Raw genomic sequence first — 18,778 nt, forward strand, 5'->3', positions numbered from 1 at the left:
TCCGAAGTAAAAGACACCCCCCCCCTCGATTTCCAGAGTTCAGCAGAGCCTCCTTCCCAGGAAAAGGCGCCCGCAGGATCGTCGCCCCTTCCCTCGATCTCATCGCGGGCAGAGTTCCCGAGGATCGACGTGCCTTAGAGGACCGCTAGTTCCCCCCACTCGCCAATCTACCCCCTCCCCTAAGAGGTAGTAGGCGATATTGCGAAGCGGGCGAGGAAATCCTCCTTTCAACAACCAACAAACAGTCGCCCACCGTGCAGGCTGAGGGGGTTCCCTCTTGCACCTCGGCATTGCACGGCGGAGGGGGGGGGAGGAGAAAATTAATCTCTCGCGCTATATCGCTTGCGCGCATATTACATCTTTCTGCAGCACTGCTGGGCGTGGGAAGGGCTAGCTGGCCGGGTTGGAGGGGACACACACACACACACACACACACGACAGGAGGCGGCGGCGGCGGCGGAGGAGGAGGCAGGGAGCCCCCCCCCTCTTCTCGTGCCCCTCCATCTCCTCCTCTCCCTCTGCGTGGCGTTTTTTCTTGCAGGTGTTTCAATTTTAATTCTGCCCGGTAGGTGGGACTTGGTGACTTTAAGCACCATCATATTTCGCCCCCACCCTCCTCTCTCTCTCTCTCTCTCTCTTCCTTTCCTCCTCTCCCTCCTCCTCCTCCTCCTCTCCTCGCTGCCGCTGCTGCTGCCTTCCCCCCTCTTCTGTTGCAATCTTCACAAGTCTCTGGGAGAGCAGCGAGCGAGCGAGCTACGGTGGATCAACAAGGCACCGAGAAACGCCAGCCGCACCGCGCACACACCAGCCAGCCAGCCAGCCGCGATGCAGCGCTCACCGCTACAGTAGAGGGAATAAGCCAGCCTCGCCGACCTGCCCATCATGAGTCTATCGATGGAAGGATTTTTTCTCTACATGCCTCCGATCGCTTGAGGGTGGTTTATTTTGTCTTCTTCTTCTTCTTCTTCTTCTTTTTTTTGCTTCCTCCCCTGTCCTCGCCCCCCTTTCCCCTTAAAACCTCTCTCTCTCCCCCTCTCCTCTGTGTCCTCCCCTCTTTCCCCTCCCTTTCCACAACCTCCCCCCTCTTATTTCTTTCTCTCTCCATCCCCCCTCCTCTCTCTCTCTCTCTCTCTCTCTCTCTCTCTCTTTTGGATCCCCATCAGGCTTAATTTTTTTTAAAAAAAATATTTTGTATATATCAGTAATTCTTCTGAAATAAAGCCACAGCGAATCGAAGATGGATGTCTTGTTTTGTCCGACCAAATGTAGTTTTTGGAAGGTTTTCTGGCTCTGGAGCATTTGGGGAGACTTCTTGGTTTCCGTCTTGGGTTGCCCTGCCAACTGCCTTTGCAATAAGACCGAGATCAATTGCAAAAAGCCGGACGATGGGAACCTCTTCCCCCTTTTGGAAGGGCAAGATTCAGGCACGAGCAACGGGAATACCAGCATCAACATCACGGACATCTCTAGGAATATCACTTCGATGTAAGTCTTGTTTCTTCACCCCCCCAAAAAAAATATCCCTCCCCATTTCTCTCTCTCCAAAGCTGTGTATTAGTACATGCATGTGATATTTGCAAAGGGGCATAATGGGGCTGCCTTGTGTACCGAATAGAATAGATGCCTCTTCCCATTGCTCTCGTTCTCTGTGTATAAAGATTGGGGCATGTGCATTTCACTGAATGCAGATCTCCCTTTGGTTCTCTTTCAAAAAAATATATGTGTGTGTCTTGTGTGAGGAAGGGTGGGAGGGAGGCCCCTCCAAATCCCCCCTCCTCCTCATCCCTCCTCCTCCTGCTGACTGAAAAAAGCAACAGTTTGGATCTGACTTGCCATGGCTATGAAGTCAATAAGGGTTTGTTAGCACCCTCAGGAAGAGGGAACCTCTGGCTATGTGTGTGTCTGTGCATAGATGTGTCTGGAAGATCATGTACGATGAAACCTCCAGTCTCCGGCTTGCTTTAACTGTGTCCGAAGAGGAACACACACTCTCTCGCTTTGGGAGACTTGCCATGATAATAGGATGGGTTTTTTTCTCCCTCTTTCTCCACTCCAGTTCTCCTTTCTGTGTCCTCGTTTGTGCCTTTTCTCTCTCTGTCTCTCTCTTTTTTTAAAAAGAAGCTTCACCGACCCTGCAGCTTTTCTCTCTTCAATGCACACGTAGATTTTGGAAATAAGACAGGGAGGGCTGTCCCTTAAGTAGCTTATTCCAGATCACATTGTGACATATATTTTGTTGTTGTTTGTTGCAAACAAGGACTCTAATGCCAGAGCAGCTTTCCTGTAGCTTTCCCCCCTCTTGCAGTGGATGTTTTGATCTCACAGTCACTGGGGTGGGGGTTGTGGAACCAGGGAAATACACACACACACACACACACACACACACTTAGTGGAGTGTCTCTTAAAAAAAATAAATAAAACAAATGTGATTGTTTTTATAAAAAAAATCCAAGTTCCTTTATTCTTGTTAGGAGATCCTGGTGGATAAATCTCAGGCAAAAGCCCATGGACCTGAGAGAGGCAAGAGTGAGTAAGTAAGGGAGGGAGAGTAAGTAAGGGGGAGAGGGACCATCCTTACTACTCTTTTTACAAGCTCCTTCCATCTAGATTTTAATTCTGTATATATTTATTTTAAAAAGAGCCATATCTGCTGAGATCTCTGCATGGTGTCGGTTTCCAACAATGCAGATATATCTTTTCCTTTTTGGGGAGGGCTGGGCGATGCTAAAACTCTGAGCCGTTTCATTAGCCTAATGCTAATTGAAATAGGGTTATTGTGCAGCCTCAGTAAGTTGCCCGTGGGAGTCAAATTAGGGTGTGGGGGTAAGGAAAGTGGATTTCTTTATGATTTTTCCTTTGGCAAGCAAATGCACGAAGGCCAGGACTGAGCAATGGGGGGGAGGAGAGGGTTGATTATTGGTTAATTAAAAGCCCAGTTGTACCCAACACATCAAAGAAGGGCTAGGACATAAGATGGAGACAGGTGCCTTAAGGATGCTCCTCTGTCTTCCCCCCTCTCCCCTTACCCAAAGGATGTGCTCTAAGTGCAGCTTTGGGGAAATGGCCCAAACATTTATTTGGAGAGCCATGGGAACCTCGTCGTTTATTTATTTATCTTTTCTGCACCGTACAACTGGCGTGGCCGTCCTTAAAGCTGTCAGGAGTGGCCCTGTATGCTTTTCCAGGGATGGCTCTGTACAGAGGAAAGACTGTGTGCCCCAGCCTGGCAAATACATCTACAAAAGTTACAAGACTTCAGGGACTTGGGTGGCTGGAGAAAAAGGAAAGAAGGAATTCTCTTGAGGTTTGCAAAAGCTTCCCTGTTTGTGGTCACCTGGAGGTGACAGTAACTCACCAGAGGCGACTGGGCAAGTGGCTGTTTTTGAAGCCCCCAGTATGTTCCTTTGTAGCTGCCCCCTTGTTGCCCATTTTCTATTCTCCCTTTACTGAATATTCTCCCAATGAAAGCAGAGAAACCTACTCTGGGTATAGCACCACCACCCGTTCCCAGATGTGCCCCATTTTTCTGCTGCATGAGGAGTCTTCCAGGAAATACTAGGGAAAAAAGTAAAAGAAAGTAATGTATTCTCAGTTTGGTGTGGTTTGGCCTTTTAGCTTTTGAAAGCACACTTTGAAGGTGCTTTGAACTAGCGCCAGCCCCCACCCCCTGCAAATCTCTAAACGAAACTATGTCTCGAAAGACCCATTTCTAGCATTTTGCTCCATGTGTATTTAAGCCAGTGTGTCTATATCATAATCTGGACTGCTGGGGGAGATATGATTATGTGAATCTTTTGTATCCGGAAAATAACTTGACTGCTTTGAAAATGCTGATCAAGCTGTTAGCAAAGTAGACGGAGGGCCCTTTCAAACTCCAGAATGAGCAGAGGTTGTATGTGTGTGTGTTTTGAGAAAGAGAGAGAGAGAATCTTTTTTAATGTCAGGAAATGATCTGAAGTTGTCAGGTTCACTGGAGGATTGAATCTGTCCTTGATCCAACTTCAGCCTTTCCAAATCGCTCAGGAAAAGGCACCGTTGTTGTTTTACATCCTGGTTGTAAAATTTGGCGAAATTATGGTTTGGGGCTAAGAAGACAAAGGAGGAAGATTAATTATTTTCTTGAAAGGGTGTGGGAACAACCCTTTAAATGTGCTTAGGAAATACGTAAGGATGGCAACATCCCCCATGGCTGTCAATCACAATAGCTGAACTTCATGTTCAGGGGCAGTCTACCACCAAGTGCCAGGTGCCAGAGACAAACAACAAAAGAGAGCTGATTCCTTCAAGCCTTGCTTGTGGGCTGCTCAAGGGGCACTTGGTTGGCCACTCTGGGAAACAGGATGCAGGATTAGATTGACCCTTGCATTGTCTATTATGGTATGTGCAATTATGGAAGACTATCAATTTTTCCCTCTCTCCCTCACATCCTCTGCTTATTAAAGGAGGTTACGGTGTGAGTGGGTGGAGGACTGTTTTAACAAGAGAAACATCTCACAAGGTTATGGCAGATGAATGGGTTCAGAGAGAAGATCAAGGGATCAACCTTTTCCTTTCTTCCGTTTTATGCTTAAGCCCCCTGATTTGCCCAGTAAGACGGTGCACAGCCCAGATGCCAGGGTGAAGGGATGGGGAGATGTGAGAACCACCTGCTCTGGACTTCCCTCTGTGAAATGGAGTAACCGGCTTTCTTCATTAAAGATGGCCTAACTGGTTTATTGTGAGATAACAGTCTCTCTGTTTAAGCCCAATTAGGGGCTTTTAATTTCATTAACTGTGTTGCTTGGTGGGGGTCACTTGCTTTGGAGAATTACGATAGTTGGAGATTTTCGTTGGCTGTAGGTGCTTTCATGTGGGAAACGAAAAATCAAAATGATAGCCGCTTTTCAAAATAATCTCAAGCCTTCCTTTTCCTTCTTTTCAGGAAGGAAGCCAGTGCTGCCTTTAGGCAGACTGAAGCAACTGCCTCAGGTGGCAGGTGCTGAGGGTTTTCCTCACAAACCCCTCCCCCTGCTATTCCTCTGTGTTGCCACAGGGCCTGTTTTGGCTCACATAATTTGGCCTATTGTCTCTGGTGTGGAGGCGGATGCAATCCCACCACCAGTGTTGACATAAGAGTCAGCTTCCAGTCCAAGCAGTTCCATTGGGGGCTGATGTCCATTGGGACTGGTGGGTCAGAGAAGGCAGGAGCCCAACAGTAGGTGGAGCAGAGCCCACTAAACCTAGTGTTGTCTCCATCCTCTCCTCCAATGAAGCCTGCAGGTGCAACATTGCGACTTAAGGAGGAGGAGCTGACAGTCAGTGATACTTTCTGGAATGGTGGTAAGCAAGAGGGGGGGGGCTCACTAAGGTTGGTAGGGCAATGCGCTGTTCACCCTAATGGATCAGGCTTCACTGATCGGCTTCTGTCCCCAGAACAGGAGGGGGCACCCTCCTGTTCTTTTCCTTCCGCAGCAAAACATCTTTGGTTGGTTCTTACAAGAGCTTGGAATGGGAAAACTGGCATCACTTTGGGGTTATCCTGTCTAAGGCAAGATTGCTTCGGAAAGCGTCCTACTAATGGGAGCTGCAAACAGGGCCCATGGTTGAGAGGCTGAGTAAGAGAAAGGTACTTGACTTATTGTGGAGGAGAGATATTGACGGTCGCTGAGATGGCTAGCTGGAAGGGGAAGGACCACAGCTTAGTGATGGGGCATGCTATGCATATGAGAACACCCAGGCTCTTTCACTGGCTTCTTCAGGTAGGGCTGAGAGAGACTGCTCCCCCTCTCTCAAACCCTGGGAGGCCACTGCCAGTTAGTATAGGCCAGTAGTCTTCAACCATAAGAACACAGGGAGAAGCCTGCTGGATCGGGTCAATGGACCATCTAGTCCAGCATCCTGCTTTTACACTGGCCACTCAGATGCCTTTGGGAAACCTTCAAGTAGGACCTGAGCTCAAGAGCATTCTTCCCTCCATTTGGGGCTCCATTACGTAATCTTTTACCTTATATTTGCATGGTGGTAGCGCTCCTGTTGTGACCCACCTTGGATCAGGCCAGTGGTGGGTCCTGACCCACCAGCTGAAGACCAGTGGTAGACAGTGCTGAGGCAGATTGACCAGTGGTTTGACTTGGTGCAAGTCAACTTCTTAATGTTCCTCAGCAGAGAAAGAGCTGGTGCTCATAAATGCACAGGCCTATCTACAAGCCAAGGTCTGCGAGTTGGCTGCAACCTGACCGTGTGCCCTCAATACCATATTAGCCATAGCAGTGGAACCATGATGTTTTCTGATATGGTGGTGTAGAGCTGTGTGTTTGTTCTCTCACTAATCTTGATTAGGTTGAGTTTGGCTTGTATGTTTTTTGGGGGGGAGGGGTCTTGGCAGAAGTCTGCTTGGCTTCAAAACAACTGGGGAGGAGATGATAGCCAAAAGAGAAAAGCGAGAAGGAGCCTCCTCACCACAAGAACTTATATTTTGAAATCAGCTCTATGCTCTCTGGCCTTGGGCCATCCCCTGGAGGCCTCCATCCTGATTATTGGGTTTTAAACATCAGATGTTCTTTATTATGGTCAAATAGTTATGTTATCATTGTTATGGCATGTGTGCCTGTAATACACACACACCACAAAAAATATGTAAGAAGCTGCCTTACAGAGCCTGGTTACCGCTCTATCTATCTTGGTGCTACATATCCCAGGAATAACCAATGTGGCACCTTCTAGATGCTCTTGGACTATAAGTCCCATCAGCCCCAGCCATCATGGCCAGTGATCAGGGATGATAGTTCAGCACCATATGGAGAGTACTGCATTGGTTACCTTTGATCTACTCTGACCGGAAGCATCTCTCCAAGATCTGAGGCAGAAGTTTTAAACTGGAGATGCCTTCTACGTTTCAAGCATGTGTCCTGATGCTGAGTGCAAAGGGTTTGTGAGTCATCAATAGCGCTGAATCAGCCTGCCAGACCTCATAATAGCATTTATATGGCACTTTAGAAGTGTTCAAATTGCAAAGCATACGTTAGATTGTAAACTTTACAACAACCCCTGTGCAGGAAGTTCAGCATTAACTCCCTATTGTGGGAAGCAGGTGGTGGTGTAGCCTATATAAAGCAGCTTGCCTGAGGTCACCTAAAGAATTTGTGGTAGAGGTAAGATTGGGCACCCATACGTTCTTGGCTTCCTGCTCATCTGTTCTTCCAATCCAGTGGTTAAAGTGTTAGATGAAGACTGGATGGACTCAGCTGTGAAGCTCATTGAGTAACCATGGACCAACCATCTTCTCTCAACCTAAACTACTTCACAGTCTACAGCATGCTGGATAGACTCATGATCTCACTTGGTACATGAAAGCTTCCTATGCTCCTAACTGGGTGACTGATTAACTGACCAGAAAGGTTCTTGACCAGAAAGCTTTCTTGTACCAAGTGAGATCATGAGTCTATCCAGCTTGACATTCTCTACACTAACTGGCAGTGACTCTCTAGGGTTTCAGACCAGGAGTCTTCCCCAGTCCTATCCGGGCATGCTGTAGACTGAACCTGAAATGTTTTGTATGTAGAGCGTGTACTCTAGCATTTGGCTGTGGCCCTTCTGTTTCCATCTTGTTCCACCTGGTATATTGAAAAAGGATCAACTGATGACGTTGACTGGTCTCTCTTCTGTCATCAACGGGCTGGTTATGAGAGGTTCTTTTCAAAAGAGCTGTTCTCCTGAGACCCTCATCTCTGTTCTCCTACTTCTTCTTACATCTGGGAAACATATAGATTTGAATCTGGCCAGAACATAACCAGGCCTTTATTTAATTGTGTTGGTTGAACCTTGGCCCAAAACTGATGCATCCGATGGCCATGCTGCCTTCTTGCAATGGGTTTTCATTGCTTTTGCTTGTCTTTCTGCCTGCAGAATAGTGGCAATACAACTGGGCAGTGGTTATGGTAAAACCAAGGCTGAAGAGCCTGTGACCTTCTAGAAGTTGTTGGGCTTGCCCATCATCCATGACCATTGGCCATTCTTGGAGGAGCTGATGGGAATTCGAACCAACAGCATCTAGAGGGCTTCAGACAGTGGTGGCTAGTGCCCTTTGCAGCTGGTGAGGTGCCAGAACTGAATTCTGGTGAGTTCCAGCTGAAAAACACCCTGGGAGGAACCAACTATTTCTAATTTTATCGCTATCCTTCTCACTGCTGGGTTCTACAAGGGCAACACTGAGATTAAGGAGAAGGAAGATGATAGACTGCTATCTCCTGGAATGGTTCTAAGTAAGGAGGTACACAAGTAGGAACTGGCTGAGAGCAGCCTGAGATTGGTGGGGCAGCTCCCCGTTTGTCCAAACAGACTAGCCTCCACTGTCTGCAGACCCCCAGCCCTGCTGTACCATAACCACTGCCCCATCACATCCCCGTGACAACATCTGTTTGTGTTGTGCCTCTGATGGCTGCTTGCAGATGTGTCTACTGGAATGGCGATACCAGCCTGAGGTGCTGCAAGGTGGGGTGGTACTGGCAAAAGCCCATGTGCTTCCCCCTCAAAACAAAGGCCCCCACCTTCCAAATTTGGTTGCTCTGCACCATCCGTTGCCTCGGCGTGATATGATCATCCTCGGTGTAACTCAGTCTGCTCGTTTAAATGCTTGTTGAGAAATTGAACAAAAGCCTCAATTAATTAACGTTCTGCTTTGGATGGGTTTTTCCTTTTCTCTCCTCCCCCCCACATTTCTCGTCCTCTCCTCTTCTTCTCCTTCTGCTCTCTCCTCCTCGATTGCGAAGCCGTCATTTTTGTCGGGGGCGAAGCAAGTGCTGTATGCTATTGTGTGCTGCAAAAGAGAACCAAGGTCAGGGGCAACCGGAGGGAGTGGGAGAGTCTGAGAAAGAGAGGTGTGGGCTGGGAGAGTGTTACTTAGTGAGAACTCAGAAGCTTTCTCAGAGATGATGCCTCGTGTCTGTCTAAGGTGGAGGAGGTCTGACGAATCACTAGACTTTTATTTATTTATTTTTGCCAGCACACACAGGGCAGAATAGAAGACAGTGTAGATTCACAAGCACCCTGTCCTCCTCCTAATGGAGGAACTATAGCTCAGTGGTAGAGCATCTGCTTTGTATGGAGAAAGTACATTTCTGAGCACAATTCAAAGTTGACCTTTAATGCCCCGAATGGTCTCAGCCCAGTATACCTGAAGGAGTGTCTCCACCCCCATCGTTCAGCCTGGACACTGACATCCAGCTCCAAGGACCTTCTGGTGGTTCCCTCACTGCGAGAAGTGAGGTTACAGTGAACCAGGCAGAGGGCCTTCTCGGTAGTGGCGCAAGCCCTGTGGAACGCCCTCCCATCAGATGTCAAAGAAATAAACAACTATCTGACTTTTAGAAGACATCTGATGGCAGCCGTGTTGATCTTTTATCACATTTATTTTTATTTTTAATAATATTCTGTTGGGAGCCACCCAGAGTGGCTGGGGAAACCCAGTCAGATGGGTGTGGTATTATTATTATTATTATTATTATTATTATTATTATTATTATTATTATTATGTCAAAGAGAAAAACAACCACCAGACTTTTAGAAGACATCTGAAGGCAGCCCTGTTAGGTAAACCTGTTTAGGTAAACATTGTTTAGTGTTTGATGGTCTATTGTATTTTAATATTTTGTTGGAAGCCACTCAGAGTGGCTGGGGAAACCCAGCCAGATGGGCGGAGTATAAATAAATAAATTTATTATTATTATTATTAGACCCAGGTTCAATCCCTGGCATCTCCAGGCAGGGCTGGGAGACACACTTCTCTGAAATCCTGGAGAGAAGAAGCCAGTCAGGGTGGACCATTGGATGGACCAATGGTCTGACTCAGTCCCTTGTAGCTTCCTTTGTTCCTACATTGATTGCTTTTGTGGAGAATAGAGAAACAGAAGTTTGAATGCTTGCTGAAAGTAGCCTACTGTACCAAGGCAAACTTTTTATTAATTGCTCTGCCCACTCTTGCCTCTGTGTTCACCCACAGTGCATTCGTGAGCTTAGTCTTACCTTCTCTCCTCTCCATTATAATTTACTTGGGTGTGTGTGAAAGAGAGGTTTAAATCCCTCCCTTGGCTATGAAGCTCAATCAGTGACCTTGAGTGGACTGCATTTTCTCCCTGTCTAACCTACTTCACAAGGTTGTTGTGAGTAGATGCAGTGGTGATGACTATGCCCAATAGCCTGAGTTTCTTGGAGGAAGAGCACAGCAACAGCAAGCCTTCAGCCCCTCTTTATCAGGGTGTGTTCAGAGCATTCAGTACCCCTCCCACCAATTCATGACAATAGGGGTGACTTACCCGGTGTACCTCTGCATGAGTAGGTGTTCAAGGCTTCCTTCCTCCTAACGAGCACTGACTTGTGCAGAGGCAAAAGGAGAGAGGGGTTCTCTTCTACCAATGGGTAATATTTACCCCTCCTTTAAAAGGAACTCTTTATGGGGTTAAGGGTGCAGGGAACCTCCAATTTTAATAGGGAAAAATGTTTCTCTTATCAGATGTTGACGCAACACTGCTTTAATGAGAGAGCTGGGCTTCCTAGGAAAAGCAGGCAGAGCCCTCCTGTGGAGGAGTGTGGTTCTCTTGGCTTTCTGTTGAATAGCTGGAGACCCGAGTCCTCTTTCCCGAAAATGCTGCAAATAGTTCTGCCTTTATGATTCTAGGGATCAGATCTCAACTGTGAGCCATTAAGCTCTTCTTGTCCCTTGGGAGTCACATGAGCAGAGCCATTACCTGTTGTCATGTAGAGCTGGACATAATCCTTGGGTGAACAGCTGTTCCAGAGGACAGGACATCACTGAGCACCAGCTACCTGAACATTCTCTCCGGAGACTGATGTTTTGTCTCTCCTTCCCCTCCTCCTTTGGACAAACCTTGTATAACCAACAAACAATGCTGATCTTCACCTCCTCACAAGGACCACATTCTCTTGCTACAAGATGCATGTTGACCTTTGATGCACTGGCAGAATGCAAGGCCTGTAGACTGTTGGCTATGAGTTATGTTTGCAGTTCCCATTCATTAAACTTCAGAGAAAGTGTGTGCTTAGCCTGGCTCATTTGCTTTATTTAATCAGTTGGGGCAATGGTTTTCAAGCTGCGTCCTAGAGAAGCCCACAGTTCTCTGACAGCTTCCCAGAAGTTGCTTAAGAAAATAGTTCAGTAGTGGTGGACAAGCTCCCTTGAAAGTCAGTTTGCCCATTGCAGCTGATCTTCTGCATCCTCACCATACTACAATTTCTAATATTCTTTTTGAGAAACCATCCCAAACCAGTCCTAGGCCTAATCCTTGCCATTTCTAGGTAGGACGGGGTAAGACTCCTATCTGAAACCCTGGAGACCAGTCAGTGTAGACAATAGGAGCTAGATGGACCAATGGCCTGACTGTGAATAAGGCACTGCCTGGTTCTACACCAGCTTTCAGTCTTGAGCTTAAACACATGCTCAGCAGCCTCATGTGATGCTCAGCTGTAGCATTTCAGATTGCATGCTGAAAAGTTTTCCTGTTTCAATGCTTTTGCATATCTTCCTATATACATAAAAATGTAAGACTGTTGTCACGCTGCAGAACTTGCATACTTGGAAGAGAGCTCTGGTCTTTCATTTTCCTTGATATGCTGGTCTTCTAAATGTAGGGAGTAGTTGGCCAGGGGATCATTTAAAGATGAGATCCCCACCTAAATCCTGACGTGGAATGGACTGACAACAGAGGTATCTCAGGAAGCAGTATATTGTGGGTGCTTCTCCACTAGGCAGCTCTCTCTCTCTCTCTCTCTCTCTCTCTCTCTCTCTCTCTCTCTTTAAAAAAATTGAAATATTTTCATATATAACAGTCATGTCTCCTTTTTGACAACCAGGCAATTCTTTTCATGATATTTTCAGATCCTCACTGCCATTGCACTTCAGCCCTTTTTGGTGTGAATTGCCTATACAGTGGTACCTCGGGTTACATACGCTTCAGGTTACAGACTCCGCTAACCCAGAAATAGTGCTTCAGGTTAAAAACTTTGCTTCAGGATGAGAACAGAAATCGCCCGGTGGTGGTGCGGTGGCAGCAGGAGGCCCCATTAGTTAAAGTGGTGCTTCAGGTTAAGAACAGTTTCAGGTTAAGAACGGACCTCTGGAACGAATTAAGTATATAACCGGAGGTACCACTGTAGTACTATTGTCTCACTTGCGGCTGTGGAATGGTGAATGCCCGGAAGCTCATTTTGTCCCATACAAATTGGTTGCTCAATCAGACTGGCAAGTGAGGCTCTATGGATTTCCTTTCCATCAGAACTCAAGCGAGTAGGTGACAGCAAAAGGCTCTCTTCAGTGGTGGCACCTTGACTCTTGAATGCCCTCCCTCCATTTTCAGAGAGGGCATGCCTCTGAATACCACTTGTTGGGAACTGCAAGTGGGGGCAAAGCTGTTGTGATCAAGCCCTGCTTGTGAGCTTCCCCTTAGCACATTTGGTTGGCCACTGTGAGAACAGGCTGCTGGACTAGATAGGATCTCTTCTTAGGTTCTGATGGTAGTTGACCTGGTGCCATCATGGTTATAATGTAGATCTCTGGCTAATATGGTCCGATTTTCTGTAGCTTATAATGAGCAACAATGGCTTTTATATCCCCCTTTTTTGGTTGCTGATTAGCGATTTTCATTATTTACTGCTATTTCATTCTTGTCTTAGGGATGAGGTTTGTGTGCGCATGCATGTAATTTATTTTTATGAGCCTATTGTAAGCTGCCTTCTGCATTTTTATGATGGAAAAGTATGATGTATGCATTCATGGAAGTTGTTAGTAATGGGATGAAATTGGCCTCTCTAGACCCAGTGCTCCTCTCTTCTTCCTTGCTGCCATTGCTATTGCCATTGCTATTGGTGGTGGTTAGAAACATGGACATAGCCACATGTAGGGGGGACAGGGGACCAACAGCCTCCCCTAAACCAAGTAAATAAAATAAAAATACAGCGGTACCTCGGGTTACATACGCTTCAGGTTACATACGCTTCAGGTTACAGACTCCGCTAACCCAGAAATAGTGCTTCAGGTTAAGAACTTTGCTTCAGGATGAGAACAGAAATCGTGCTCCAGCCGTGCGGCGGAAGCAGAGGCCCCATTAGCTAAAGTGGTGCTTCAGGTTAAGAACAGTTTCAGGTTAAGAATGGACCTCCAGAACAAATTAAGTACTTAACCCGAGGTACCACTGTACTTAACTAAAAGTAGAAATAATCAGAATATTTGAAAGGTCACTTAGATGATGTTGTGGCGCATTCTGGTGACACAACTGGCAGCCTGATTGAGCGACAGGCGTGGCTTCTGCGAACTGACCAATTGTGTCACAGGTAGCTCGGTCCTGCCCTCCCTTCTACAACATAAGTCCTGGCTATGCCCATGGTTATAAATGCAGGGGGGGGGAATCAACCAGGTTTCCCCCCTCTGCTTCAGTAGCTGGTCAGAGTAAGGCTGGCGAAGCTGACAAGCTTTATCAGTCTCAGCCGACTTCGGGGGAATTGCTGCAGAGGTGAAGGGGAAAGCCTTGTCAGCTTCGCCATGTAGGCACATAAATGTTGGAGCAGGCGGCGATATATAATGTAATATATTTTAAAAGCACCTGTGAAATGGAGAAGACCTTTGCAGCAACTCTGGGGTGCGGGAAATGACAGAGCTGGTTAGTGTTGCCAGCTCTGGGTGCTGAGGTTTGTTTGGGGTGCGGGGAGGCTTGCCCATTTTACTACTGGCTTTTTGTTTTTTTAATGGTGGTAGCAGACGATTGATGTCTCCGTATGGGCTGGGGAGGGCTGCAGTTCCCATTTGTATCAGAACTGCACAATGCCCCCTTCCTTGCTGAAGACGAGTGGTGTTGACATCAAAATATTTGGAAAGCCAAACAAAAGCTTTCTGTTTGCCATCGCCCCAAGCATCTTGGAGGCTTAAGGGGCAGTTTATCAATTTTTGTGTCAAGCAGTAAAGCTTTTTCTGGGCTGTATCATTTCAAGCTCTCTCTCTCTGTCTCTCTCTCTGTGTGCACATCTCAGAATGCAAATGCACCTCCATGCTGGTGGAAAAAACAACATTATCAGGAAGAAGGCTAGACTCTTTCCTTAAGATATATTGGGTGCAGAGGAGTCACAGACAGATGGTATGGTTCAATAAGGATGGTGGTCAGCATCCAGGACAGGTAAAAAAAGACCCAAAAAATCAGTGGCGTAGCGTGGGTTGTCAGCACCCGGGGCAAGGCAAGTAATTTGCGTCCCCTAACCCGTGGATTTTAGTAGGGGCAGAGAGCTGCGAGTGCGAGCGCGCCCCCTCAGATGTTGCGCCCAGTGTGGCCGGCCCCCCTGCACCCCCCACGTTACGCCACTGCAAAAAATATCAGATGGCAGGTTCAATCCTCATATGGGACAGCTGCATATTCCTGCATTGTAGGGGGTTGGACTAGATGATCCTCAAGGTCCCTTCCAACTCTATGATTCTACAATTCTAGGACCCCCAAACCAAGGAGATAAGTAACTACACAGCCTATACAACTATACATCTATGATTCTGTGGTCTGGTCTTTGGGGTTAGAAAGAGGCAAAGTGAATTCATTTTGCATAATATAAGGATTGGGGTCTTTTTTCTGTCTGCATTCCCTTTGGGGTAATACATTTGGAGCTGAAATGTCAGCACTAAGTGGCACTCGAGCCAAATGTAGGTGGGCACCCACTCGTTCCCCTCTGTCTTTCTGTGCCACTTATATTAGGCCAAAAAAAACCCCACATGTCACCCACTTTCTTCTTCAAGACCTTTTCTCCCCTTTTCTCATGCTATGTGTTTGAAACAAAATCTGGGGCAGTAACTATAAGGCAGGGGTGGGAAGCCTGTGGCCCTCTTGGTATTTATTTAGTTAACTTATACGCCACTTTGTATTACATCAGAAATCACTAAGTGGTTTACAAAATCCCAACAAGGAGGAATCGATGCAAAAAATAAAATATGAATTCTGCATTCAAATCCCAACAACACCACTACTACAGCTAGTACTTAGAAGTGCCGCAGCAGAGATCATTCCATCTGCAACTGAAGTGTTTAAATGGTTACTACTGTACTTGGCTAAGTCAACTAGCCAAGAAGGGGACCGGTGGAGGCATTGATTAGCAACCAGGCAGAGTGGCATGATTTCATCTTATTTTATTAAGAAAATTTACATGCTGCTTGTTTGTAGTAAAACCTCTAAGTGCTTTACAAGAGATATTAAATGATGTCTACTGAGGTAGTACATGTTCTGACTGGCTGTGTAGTTTTAAGTGTGTGTGTATATGCATGTGCACACAAACACATGTTTGGTGGCTTTGCTTGACATAGCTGGAATGTGTAGACAGACTGTATAGGAAAAATACAGCTGATCCAAAACATCTCAGAAATTAATTTTTCTGGCAGATTTCCCTACCAAAGTTCCATTTCTTTTTCTCTAGCGTTTTCTGAACTGTAGGGAATTTGAATCCCTCCTCTGCAGAATATTTAGCACAATAGTAGTAGTAGTAGTAGTAATAATAATGATGATGATGATGATGATGATAATATCAATAATAATAATAATAATAATAATAATAATAATAATAATTGCTCCATCCAGATTTCAATATCCACAAACAGTTTAGACAATTCTAAGAGTGGACCTTATGAATAAGGTTTAGGGTTAATTTATGTCCGTTGCTATGAATGATCTACCTACCATGGAATGACAAGGTCATATGCACAAATGCAAACCTAGGAACATAAAAAGCTGCCTTATACCATTCATCTGTTTACTTCAGTATTGTCCACTCTGGCTGGTAGAGACTCTCTGTGGTTTCTTCCACTAATTTAAATGAAATCCCCACTTAATGCAACAGGTCCATGAATGACTTGCATGTGTGAGCCTGTCCTTCTGAAAACAGTGGTGCAAGCTGCCTTGGGAGTCTGTGGAAGCCCCTTCTTGAACAGGCAGAAGTTGAGCAAATGTCTGCTTGGAGTGCATTTGGGTAGCTGCTCTCAAGCTTAGACGTTGCTCAAGATGAGGGCTGGGTAACCCTTTTCTGCCCGCGGACAGCATTCACACCCTCCAAGTGTTATTTTCCAGGGAAAGTCCTGGATATACAGAAGGTGTCCTGGTTTCTGATTTGATCCTGGAATGTCCTGCTTTTCCTTAGGACATCCTTATTTTCATCAGAGAAATGTTGGAGGGTATGGAGTAATGCGACCCCTGAGCCAAAGAGCCAAAGAGTAACTATACAAGCTTTAGAAGACATCTGAAGGCAGCCCTGTATAGGGACATTTTTAATGTTTAATGTTCTACTATGTTTTTATATATGTTAGAAGCTGCCCTGAGTGGCTGGGGCAACCCAGTCAGATGGGCAGGGTCTAAATAGTAAAAAAATATTACTATTATTATGGAATAGGACGTCCCTATTTTCATCGGAGAAATGTTGGCAGGTATGAGAGTCTGAGGTTCTGAATGCTGCTCTCCCTTACCCGTGCCCATGAGATGATCGGCGCCCTAGTCCACCACCATCTGTGGGTCTCTGGGTTGACCATGAATTTGAGCTTGGGTTGAAGTGACACTAACCACATTCTCACCATGCATTTAAAGTGCTATGGCACCACTTTACACACACATGACTTCTCCCAGAGAATTCTGGGAGGCGTAATATGCTAAGAGTGTTAGTAAAGGTAAAGGGACCCCTGACCGTTAGGTCCAGTCACGGACCATTCTGGGGTTGCGGCGCTCATCTCGGTTTACTGGCCGAGGGAGCCGGCGTACAGCTTCCGGGTCATGTGGCCAGCATGACTAAGCCGCTTCTGGTGAACCAGAGCAGCGCCCGGAAACACCATTTACCTTCCTGATGGAGCGGTCCCTATTTATCTACTTGCACTTTGATGTGCTTTTGAACTGCTAGGTTGGCAGGAGCTGGGACTGATCAACTGGAGCTCACCCTGTCGCGGGGATTCAAGCCCTAGGCTCTGTGGTTTAACCCACAGCGTCACCCACTGTGTAGTTACGAGACCCCCATTCCCCTCCCAGAGCTAAAATTCCCAAAGTTTCCTGGGGAAAGGGTTTGACTGTTATACTACTCTGGGAATAACTGTAGTTCTGGGAAGGTGGTCTCCTAGCAGTTCTCAGCACCCTTAACAAACTACACTTCCCAGGATTCTTTGGGGGAAGCCATGCCGGTTCAAAGTAGTATCACAGTGATTTAAAGGGAGGCCACTGTCTCCCTGACCCGCAGGAAAAGGGATTCTTTAACACCCCCCTCTTCCACCCCCAGAATGAGCTCTTGTAGCCTTTTCAGGCTATGCAACTCAGCATCTCTATCCCAGAGAAAAGCCCAAAAAGAGGCTAATGGCAGCAGGAGTGATGATCTTGACAAGGGGGAAATTCTGCCACTGGTAACACCAGAGGTGCAGGGCTGAAAGAGCCCTTTGCTTTTTAGTTCAGTCGCCTGTAGCATTCTGCTATAATGCAGGGGGGCGCTTCAAGTTTATGCCTATCCAGAGGGGCGCAGAGATAGCTCACGGAGGCTGGATCGAGCAGCTAGTTGCCTAACTTAGTGATGCCTGCACCTTCTAAAATGCACAAGATGTTTGTTTTAATGAATCGACTAGGGAGCCCGGTCTCCATTCAGCAAACCCAAACCTACCCACCCCGCTCCTATGGTGCTGCTGTCGTTGTAACATTTGGTGCTGTGTAGGGCAGTTCTCACATTCTCTGCTTACTATGTGATGCTGTGGGAGGGATGCTGGTACCTTAGCAGTGTGCGTGGGGAGGAAGCTGGCGTAGAGGAGTTGGGCCATCTGGCCATCTCTTACTTCTCTGCTTCAGCTGTAGCTCTGGAGTGAGGACCCTGCTGGCTGCCTCATCCCACCACCCTTCCTCCCTGTGCGTATTTCTTCTCCATAGGGACTCTGTCTGGGTGGGGAAGAGTGCCACCTACCTACCCTCTCTGCAAAACAACAGCCATCTGAACCTACTCTCTTGCGTCATGGCGGATAAAAGGGCGAGCGCTTTGGTCTCTGAGGTGCTGTTTGTCTCTTTGAACAGCCAAAACTAAAAGGGGGAAGGGGGCGTTCAGAGAGACTGTTTCTCAAGGCCGGCGGCAGATGCTTGAAAGCTTGGCCTTGAAAGCAAATTGCGTTATCGTTCCTCGGGAGACAGATGGGCAACCTGCGGCCCTCTCTCCCTCAACCCAGTTTAGTGCATCCTTTGGCCTGATCTCCAGTGGGTGGCAAGGGGGAGAAAAGGGGAGAAATGGGGGGCTGTGGGGGAGAGAGAGAGAGAGAGAGAGAGAGAGAGAGGTGGTGGAAGTGATAGTGTGGGTGAGAAAGAGGGATGGACATGAGTGTGTAGTTGTGCAATGGGGTGTCACTGAGTATGCACATAAGTAAATGAGGGAGAGAAGGGTGGCAGTGAGTGTGTGAGAGATGGCAGAAAGTGTGTGAGTGAGCGGGTGGTGGCCTCATTCGCATTTCATGGAATCATAGAATTGTAGAGTTGGAAGGGACATCAAGGATCATCTGGTCCAACCTGCTGCAATGTAGGACTCTCAGCTAAAGCATGCATGACAGGTGGCCATCCAGCCCTGCTCACTTTTGACTCTGGCCCTGTCCTCTGCCAATTTGCAGCCCCTGGTTGATTACCCCTGGGGGACTACAGTCCTTAAAATAAATAAGGATGCCCTCCTCTGGCTCCCACCTAGCCTCATATCTCACATCCATGATGGATTCATCGGAAGCCTTCGGAAAGTCGATATCTTTCTCAGGACCTCTGCAGCTGATTTTCAA

At 46.9% G+C, this 18,778-nt stretch overlaps 1 protein-coding gene across 3 annotated transcripts in view; it reads left to right on the plus strand.

Annotated features, from left to right (window-relative positions):
- Nucleotides 1–405: 405 nt before the first annotated feature.
- Nucleotides 406–18,778, plus strand: part of NTRK3 (neurotrophic receptor tyrosine kinase 3) — a 414,011-nt gene continuing 395,638 nt past the window's right edge. For 2 of the 3 annotated variants that reach the window (XM_083712569.1, XM_083712571.1), the window contains exon 1: nucleotides 729–1,485. In XM_083712569.1, coding sequence (XP_083568695.1) covers nucleotides 1,238–1,485 — 248 coding nt within the window. In that variant the 5' untranslated portion in view covers nucleotides 729–1,237. Of the gene's footprint in view, nucleotides 1,486–18,778 lie in introns of all 3 variants that reach the window. The other variant, XM_083712570.1, reaches the window with a different exon arrangement.

The sequence above is a fragment of the Podarcis gaigeae genome, assembly GCF_964106915.1.
Source record: "Podarcis gaigeae genome assembly, chromosome: 14".
Classification (NCBI taxonomy): domain Eukaryota; kingdom Metazoa; phylum Chordata; class Lepidosauria; order Squamata; family Lacertidae; genus Podarcis; species Podarcis gaigeae.